The 9751-nt window shown below is 42.5% G+C and overlaps 1 protein-coding gene across 1 annotated transcript in view; it reads right to left on the bottom strand.

Annotated features, from left to right (window-relative positions):
* Window positions 1-2502: 2502 nt before the first annotated feature.
* The window catches only part of DPH5 (diphthamide biosynthesis 5), a 47309-nt gene continuing 40060 nt past the window's right edge, over window positions 2503-9751 (bottom strand). The window contains exon 7 of the mRNA XM_077452805.1: window positions 2503-3968. Within this exon, the coding sequence (XP_077308931.1) occupies window positions 3730-3968 (239 nt within the window). The 3' untranslated portion in view covers window positions 2503-3729. The remainder of the gene's footprint in view (window positions 3969-9751) is intronic.

Here is a 9751-nt window from a genome sequence, read left to right as displayed (position 1 = left end):
AATGAACAAGGAACTGGGAAGTCCCTGGCTCCACTCTCCGGGAATGGGACAGACTCTCCCAGTCGGCCCAAGCTCTCGCTGAACGTGGAGCAAGGGAGGGGCTCCGGAGCGTCCCCCACATACGTCCGGCAGGATGCTGGGATGGCTCAAAGGACCGCCAGGTCTAAACCAAAAAAAAGAAGGAAAAGATAAGGTGAGCCATGCATCCACACCTAGGACCTCTGCCTGGAGAGAGCAGATCACCCACAGTTCCACGCAGTGCTTCCACCATGGCAGAGAAAAACACTAAAACTGAGGCCATGGTGGAAGTGGGCTGCCTTAAAAGGTGTTATTTGCAGTGTTTCCTGGGAAGTTGGGTAGAGCTATGCTCTCTCCAGGTGCTGTCCTGAAAGACGCTTTGAGAAAACAAATGTATTAATCAGTTAAAAAAAAAAAAATATATATATTATATATATATATATATATATATACCGTATATACTCGAGTATAGGCCGACCCGAATATAAGCCGAGGCCCCCAATTTACCCCCAAAAAAACTGGCAAACTTATTGACTCGTGTATAAGCCGAGGGTGAGACATGCCTGTCCATCCCTGTGTGTGTGTCCGTCCATCCCTGTGTGTCCGTCCATCCCTGTGTGTCCGTCCATCCCTGTGTGTCTGTCCATCCCTGTGTGTGTGTGTGTCCATCCATCCATCCATCCCTGTGTGTGTGTGTGTCCATCCATCCATCCATCCCTGTGTGTGTGTCTCCATCCATCCATCCATCCATCCCTGTGTGTCTCCATCCATCCATGTGTCTCCATCCATCCACCCATCCGTGTGTGTGTGTGTGTGTGTGTGTGTGTGTGTGTGTGTGTGTGTGTGTGTGTGTCCAGCCTACCTGTGTCCCGAGCCTTTGTCCCGAGCCTCCGTCCCGTGCCTTGCCTCCTTGCCTCCGTCCCGTGTCGTGCCTTGCCTTGCCTCCGTCCCGTGCCTTGCCTTGCCTCCGTCCCGTGCCCTCTTCGTCGGCGCCTCGGCGGCCATTGTAAAATTCAAAAGCCGCGCCTCCTCCTTCGCCTGTGATAGGCGGAACACTGAATTTCCCAGCAGCCTGTGTTCCGCCTATCACGGACATCGTATCATCCTCGTCCGTAGTACGAGGATGATACGATGTCCCTGATAGGCGGAACACAGGCTGCTGGGAAATTCAGTGTTCCGCCTATCACAGGCGAAGGCGGAGCCGGAGGCGCGGCTTTTGAATTATAGAATGGCCGCTGTCTGTCTGCTCGACACGCTGATCGAGCGGGCAGACAGCGATGACTCGAGTATAAGCCGAGGGGGGCACTTTCAGCCTCAAAAAAGAGGCTGAAAATCTCGGCTTATACTCGAGTATATACGGTATATAAAAATCACAATAAGTGTATATTGGATTAGTTTGCACAAAGCTTTAGGGACTTTAATTGTTTTACTAGTAATGGTGGCGATCTGCAATTTTTAGCGGGACTGCGACATTGTGGCGGACACATCTGAGCCCAAGTGACACCTTTTGATGACCAGTGACACTAATACAGTGATCAGTGCTATAAAAATTTACTGATCGCTGTATAAATGGCAGGAGCAGGGAAGGGGTTAACACTAGTGGTGAGCAAAGGGTTAAGTATTCCCTAGGGAAGTGTTTTCTAACTGTCAGGGGGACGGACTGACTGAGTAGAGAGAGAGATCACTGTTCCCGCTCACTAGGAACAGCTGATCCCTCTCTCTCCTGTCAGAACGGGGATCCGCCCTGTTTATGTAGGCAGATCCCCGTTCTGCCTCTATTCACCTTGATCGCGGGTGACCGGCGGACACACAGCTGATCACATGTAAACAAAAAGATGTTGGTTATCAGCTTTCCTCTCCTCACACTGACATCTGAGAGGAGAGCGTATCAGCGGCATTTTCTCACAGGGGAGACCTGCACAGACAATCAGGGCACTGATCATTAGTGCAGCCCCAGCAGTGATGCCACTCAGTGCTGCTCTTCGGTGCCACCTATCAGTGCTGCATATTAGTGCCATCTCATCAGTGCAGCCTATCAGTGCCCATCAGTGAAGGAGAAAAATTACTTATTTACAAAAGAATTTATTTTTTTTCCCCAATTTTGCAGGCTTTTGTTTTGTTTTTTCAGCAAAAAATGAAAACCCCAGTGGTGATTAAATACCACCAAAAGAAAGCTCTATCGGTCTAAAAAAAAATATGCTATCATTTCCATTCAGCATTGCATGACTGCACAATTGTCATTCAAAAACGGTGCTGAAAGCTGAAAATTGGCCTGGGCAGGAAGGGAGTGAAAGTGTTGATGTTGTTAATGATTTAAAAAAAAAAAAAAAAAAAAAAAAAAAAAAATTGAATTCAGTGACTTGCTGGCTTTTTTTTTTTTTTTTTTTTTTTTTTTACACAAAACCTTTAATATCCCTTGTATGTAAATGATAGCATAATAATGCTTCAAACATGAGCACAAATAAAGACACAGGAAATATAAAATATTTAAAAACGTGCCTTTATTAACTTAAGCAATAGCTCTGTAATACTAACACACAGTTTTGTAGAATGCCTGTGTTTGATAAATAGGTACCAGGGGAGGGCAGTGTATAGTGAAGTGCAGTGACATATATTATGGATGCACCATATTCTTTTAAAACCCAACTCAAGCAACAATTTTGATAGAAGCGGAAAAGAGTTTGAACTTTTGTCAAGGGGAGAGGTTGCGGTTGTCACCGGGACAAGAGAAGAACAAAAAAAACGGATATTCTAGCCCTTCCTCACTTTACTAAATACACGTTTCTTTGGTACAGTCTCTGTCCCTATCTAAAAATAACCCATCACTTTTTAGTCCTTAGGACAGGAAGTGAGAGTAAATCTCTCGAATAGGGACACAGGTCACAATATAAACCAGACAGAGGTTCTAACCCTCCCCCACTGTATAGAACTTAATAAAAATGTGGCCAGAGTTGGGGTTTAAACATAGAACTATCAGCAGCAGCAGCTTTGCCAGTACATACAGTTCTGCATAACCGCTCAGGCAACTTGGTCCAATAATGAAGGCCTCTGCAGATCCACCAGCTTAGCTTACTGTCTCTAGAGCAGGGGGTCTCAAACTGGCGGCCCTCCAGCTATTGCGGAACTACAAGTCCCATGAGGCATGATGGGACTTGTAGTTCTGCAACAGCTGGAGGGCCGCCAGTTTGAGACCCCTGCTCTAGAGGAACATGTATGATATGCAGAATGCAATCTGCTTTACTGCAGAACATTTCAGTCAGTGTTGATTCACAACAACCATTACATTGTTGTTAGGTTTTGTGAGCCTACTCTAAGCCAATTTCTGATTGGTTGTTGCACACCTTCATTCTATGTACTGTGAAATTTTGGATAGTACTGTATGTGCTTAAAAGCCTTTATATAAAATAAGGCAAAGAGCAGTGTGCAAAATGGAGAAACTTGCGCAGTTAATCTTTAGTCCTTGTGACTACGCTAAACAGCCAAAAGCCAACTGATTGGCTGCTATTACTAGCTGTTCAAATCTGCTCTTTACACAAGATCAGCAAATAAAGGCAAACACGTGAATGTGGTGCACCCCTAGTATATGGCTATACTGGTTAGAGGGACACAGTAGCACGTTGGCACAAATACAAAGCACTGTTTGCTGTCACACACACACAGGGTAGCTGCTGAAGGTTGTACAGTGATGTACTACTTGTTTTCACAAAGTGTCTATGAAGACCGATATGTTGAGCTGTCCTCTACATTAATCTGATCAAAAAAAGAGGGGTCCACAGCATAGAGTCTGAGCATGTCCAGTTCCAGGGGATGCATGCAGCCGCTAATCACCAAGGAATGAAGTGGGGCTCCAAAATCAACCGTACTAAGTTGCTGCAGGGTGCCTGTTGCAATGTGTTGGTCGGACGCCCCTACTCGAGCCAGACCCGCGCAAATTGTGTTCTCGCTCAGAGCTGAGGAAACAAGTGAATATTTGTTAATGTGTATATTCTAAAAGAGAACTTCAGTACAATTACATTATCAAATGGAAGGGCAATCAGTGGTCAACTAAACACATTTGAAAGAGGGATGCTGAAACCTATACATGATGCTGGTTGTCTAGGAATGACCAGAGGTCTCCACGTCCATGAGCCACGTGTGACTCTTGGTTTGCTTTGATGATGCCTGCAGGATCTCAGCGTCCTTCCAGAAACTAGCTGCACAATAGATTTCCTCCTTTTAAATCTCTTCAGTAAGATATCCTGGCTGCTAAATCGCATACTTCTGAAATCACCACCACTATCACTTACATAGCAAGATGTGATCATACTCTGGGCATATAAATAACAAAAGAGGAATGAGCAATAACCCAGAGCAACCAATAACAAAAGCAATTTCAATTTATGGTTGGTGTAAACTGATGGAAGATGACTCAGATTGCTAGCTTTGGTTAACGTCACTCTGGAGGGTTCATTTACTAAAACTGGAGAGTGCAAAACACAGTCTCACTTCAGCAGAGAAACAATTCGCTTCTAACCTCAGCTTGTTCAATTAAGCTTTGGCAATAAAATCTGGAAGCTGATTGGTTTGCCTGCACAAGTGAGCCTGATTTTGCACTCTCCAGCTTTAGTAAATAAACCCCTATGCACCATTTTTGTACTCTGGATTTGTTCAAGTAGGTGTCTACTTTTAGCAAGAAAATGGCTACTTGCTGAAAGTAGACACTAAAGCCTCCTACACACGATCGGATTTTCTGCAGACAAAATCTAGGACTTTTGTCCGAAGCCGTGTGCCTGGATTGTGTCTTGCATACAAAATGGCAAGGAATTGTCGGCCAACAAACATGAACGTAGGAACGTACTATGTGGTTTTTCAGCTCTTTAAACGCCATCCTTTGGGCTCCTTCTGCTAATTTCATGTTAATAGAAGTTTGGTGAATGTTAATTCGCCCTTTTCAAATCGTGCCTGAACAGCCGTTTATCAACCAGACATATTGTGGAATTGGAGAAGATAACGTGTTATTTATTATTGTCCTTGGAGGTATTGCTTTGACCCAAGTGCAGTCCAGGAACAGGAAGAGAAGGAGTTTTTGGACCAAAAATTGGTTGCTTTATTAATCTTGACCAATTATGTCATATACCTTTGCTGCGGGAGCTCCAGGAGAATAATCCAGATGATTTTTGGAATTCTCTGGATGACGGACCCCTGCTTTCACCAACTCTTGGCATTGTATATTAAGAAGCAGGACACTTGCATGAGGCTTTTATTTTATTTTTTGGTTGAATAATAATGATTTGATTTGTTATTTTTTGAATGTATAGAATGCACTTTTTGGTTCTATTGGCAGATAGCATATCCAATTTTATTTTTATTTTTTTAATGCACAAAACAAAAATTGTGGAGCATAATACTTGTAATAATGTGTGTTACTTCAAATGACAGTATGGGAGTAGGCCGTTACATTTAAAAAAAAAAAATCAATGTAAAATTGACAAGGGACACCAACATAGTTGTATTTTTGATCTTAAAAACTACAGGGTAATGGTGTTCTGGTAACTTGCCGCCCCCCCCCCCCCCCCCCAAAAAAAAACAAATGGAATAATATTATTATTCTTCATATCACTAGGAAAAAAAAAGCCTTAGAAAATTTGTTTGCAATAACTCCATCAATATCACCAGCAAAGCAGCTTCATTATTATCCCATTAAAGAGAATGTGTGCTGCATTTCGAGATGTCATAATTTGCCACGTCACAAATGTTAATTCTCCATTACGAACGCTAGTTTACAAGACCGACCGCTTCCAGCTTGTCCTTGCTTCCGAGCATGCGTGTTTGTACTTTAGACTTTTGTCTGCCAGCCAACATTTGTCTGCGGAGCAGACAAATGGTAGGATTTTCCGGCAGCAGCCTGACATCACACATTTCCTGTCGGAAAATCCGATCACGTGTACACGGCTTTACCTGAACAAATCCAGAGTGCAGAGATGATGCACAGAGTGCAGTTAACCAGATCACGCAATCAGATTCCCCTTCCACCAACTTCAACCAAAAGGGGAAGCTCTGCTTCCCCCCCCCCCCCCCCCCCAGTACTTGCTCACACTTACGCTTGGATCACCTAGTTCTTTAACAAACTTTTAACTCTTTTCTAGGACAGACAATATTCAAATATAGTTACAACTAATAATAAGATCTGCCTGCACACAAGACACAGTATAGTGAACACAGCTGCCCAGTCCCCTCAAACAAACAAAAAACTACTAGGATTTTCCAGCGCTGGAGGGTCCAGAAAAGAACATCTAAAAAAAAGGTAAAGTCCATTTTTTATTTTTTTTTTAAGTTATGCTATGTGAATGAGAATACATATTAAATATAAAGTAGGCATTATCACATATTGGTTGCAAAAGTGGAAATATGCTTTAAGTAACATTGAAAACTGCTGTTATTTGGTGCAAGGTAGCAGCCCTTGCACAAAAAAAACTCACTGAGAGCAATGAGCTTCTGAATAAAAAGTGACTACAGCTGTTTTTTCTAACAAGAATGGATTCTAAGGCTGGATTCACACCTATGCAGTTATAGTGCTTTTTGCAGATTTGCACTACAGAACGTGTTCCATAGGAAACCATGTTAAATGGACTGTGGTGCAAATCTGCAAAATGCACAAAAAATGCATAGATGTGAATCCAGCCTAAGAGGGTTAGTGATACCAAGGAGATTTTGCAGTTTCTGTGATGGTTCACACTGTTGCACTGCGAATTCTATAAAAATTTAAAGCGGTACAAGGTCCAAATTTGCATTGCAGTTTCTGCTTTCCATGTGCGATTTCAATGCAAATTTATACTCATGTGTGAGGAGAGCGACATCTGCGATTTTATTTCAAAAAATCTAGGCAAAAAAAAAAAAAATGTGCAGCTTTGTGACTGAATGTCACTGGACTGCTATTTCACTCCGGTCCCATAGAAGTCTATGGAGCTGAAACTTGCACTAAACTCACGAAGGACCCTTCTTTAAACCCGGTTAAAATCATTGGAAATGAAACGCTTTTGAGATTGCATCTGCTCTGTATAGAATTCCCATAACTGAACTGGCACTGAAAGTAGAAAACCCTTTTAACTAAATCTGTTAATACATAGAAGACAACAGTAATAAGTGTGACTACCTGTACAAACGTAAAGTAGAACTAAAAGCAAAACTTTATTTTTATTTTACATACAGTAGGGCAGGGTTAAAACCACAGTAATTTTTTTTTCCCCTATCCGATTCTCATTAGGGAGGTTTCTCTTCACTTCTTTCCTGTAGACTCACAGGATGTGAAATGATATTTTTTGCTCTGGGAGGGAAGTTGTCATGAAACAAGCACCTCCATTGAGGATTTCCCTCTATTCAGCTGGTTTCACACAGGCTGTCTCATCAGGTCCGCCTGTTTGTCATTGCTCACTATGGAGCAGCGGATGACAGCTGTCACCAACTTGCATCCAATTCTTTACACTGAAAACAGCGGATCAGATTCCATCTGACAGCAGTCCCATAGAGCAGTGGTCATCAACCCTGTCCTCAGGGCCCACTAACAGGCCAGGTTATACAGGAAATACATCACAGGTGATACAATTTGCTGCTCAATGATTGCAGTATTCTAGTCTGCATCTCCCCAGGGTAATACATAAAGCCTAGCCTGTTAGTGGGCCCTGAAGACAGGGTTGATGACCACCGCCATAGAGAACAGCGGGGCTGTGTCCATGTCCGCTCTGCATAGCAAAGCAGGACTTATCATCCACCTGCTTAGCGAGCAGATCCCCTGATGAGCAGGTGGTTGCAAACTACAGAGAACGCTAATGTGAAACCAGCCTAACTATTCTGGTGTCATCTCAATATTTTGGATTTACCCTTACTTTAATTTCTGGTGACATTGGTGATCAGCACAATCAGAGAGAGAGTGAACCTCTGAGACATCAACAGCAATAAAGACCTGACAGGGGTTCTATCCCCTTGCCACGCTATTCAAAGTTATACTTTGAGAAGGTGCATTGTTCAAGAACATGAAGACACAATAATCTAACATCAGTGATTGAGAATAAAGTATCGGAAAGAAGACAGCCTGACAATTCTCATATCAATGAGACATCCTCTAAAGCCTGAGATTCCTCTAGAAGGTCAGACATGTCAGTTCCTCTGTGTGATAGTGAGGTGCTCATCAGCGGCTTTGTCATTAAAGGGAGCAGGAAGCCCAGTTTTGTGTTGTGTCTGTAAAGTCTTGAGGGCCTGGGTGTGTCCCTGATCTAATGCAGGATGTGGCATTAGCACACCAAAGGAAGTATATGTAAAGCATTCAAAGTACAGCACTGAAGAAACAAGGAGCTGTCACGGGACTGTAACCCTTCTAATGCTGGAGAGATGTGTGCTCCCGTTATTATTTTGCAAAATCAATATATTTGTTTATAATGTTCTATGCATAAAGCACAATAATAAAAGAAAAGCTATAATGTAAAAGCTGACCTACATGCCTGAATGTCATTTACCTTACCATAAATTACCATGTAGCTTACTGCTCATCCTGCTGCCATGATCCTATTGGCTTTCAGTCACTGGTAAGGGTACATTCACACAAGCCATTGCAGATGGTGTGCAGTGGGACTACATCAGTGCCCAAACATTTTTGCTTGGGAAAATAAGGCAGTGCCTTACTTTGTTTTATATAGTATTAGTTATCTTTGTTGAAAATGACAATTGTTTTATTAAATATATAAATTTGTAAATTATGTAAATGTCTATTGTTTAGAGAAAATATGCCTTTATTATTTACAAAAGCTTAAAAGGGATTTGTTATTTTTAAAGAAAAAAAAAAAAAAAAAAAACAAAAAAAAAAAAAAACAAGACCTTACAAACATGTTAGACTTACCTGCTCTTTGCAGTTGTTTTGCACAGAGCAGCCCGGATCCTCCTCTTCTCGCATCCCTCAATGGCACTCCTGGCCCTCCCTCCTGTCGAATGCCCCCACAGCAAGCAGCTTGCTAATGGGGCACCTGAGCCAAGCCGCAGCTCTGTGTGTCCATCCAGACATGGAGCTGCGGTCCGGTTCCGCCCCCTCACTCTTCTCATTGGCTGATAGCAGCGAGAGCCAATAGCGCCACTGCTGTGTCTCAGTCAATCAGGAGGGGAGAGTCCTGGACTGCTGAGGCACTCATGCACATCGCTGGATCGAGATGGAGCTCAGGTACTGTTAGTATTAGGGGGGCTGCTGCACACCAAATGTTTTTTATCTTAATGTATAGAATGCATTAAGATAAAAAAACCTTCTGCCTTAAAAAAAAAAAAAAAAAAAAAAAAAAAAAACCTTTAAAGCGTACCTTTACCAATAACAAGCTGACTCTCTTGTAAAGAACATACATTGCACATTATTAATAATGCTACCAAAATAAGTGTGTGCTGTAAATTGCCTCAAGCATTGTTCCAATTTATTCTTGCTGGAGGCTGCCATTTTGCTGAAGCCCAGAGCATCTAAATAGCAGTAAATCATAAAGTGTTACTAAACCCATGGATTTAACGGTTTCAAAAAACAGTTACATTCCTGGAATGCCAGGGTTGCCAACTGTCACATTTGCTTGTGTCCTCAACTAAACTGCCAAACCATCAAATGGCTGGTGCGATAACTGATCATATGTGCAGTACCATGGGTGGCAGTTGCAGATCAAACAGAAGCAGCTTCCTTGGCTGTACAGTATTGGAGGGTTTAATTCCACTTTAAGTCTGTCAACACATCGGT

This window comes from Lithobates pipiens, unplaced genomic scaffold (assembly GCF_037356315.1).
Source record: "Lithobates pipiens isolate NorthernLeopardFrog02 unplaced genomic scaffold, aLitPip1_a1.2 Scaffold_23, whole genome shotgun sequence".
Classification (NCBI taxonomy): domain Eukaryota; kingdom Metazoa; phylum Chordata; class Amphibia; order Anura; family Ranidae; genus Lithobates; species Lithobates pipiens.
Note: the sequence above shows the minus strand (reverse complement) of the source record. Positions and strands in the feature narration are given on the sequence as shown.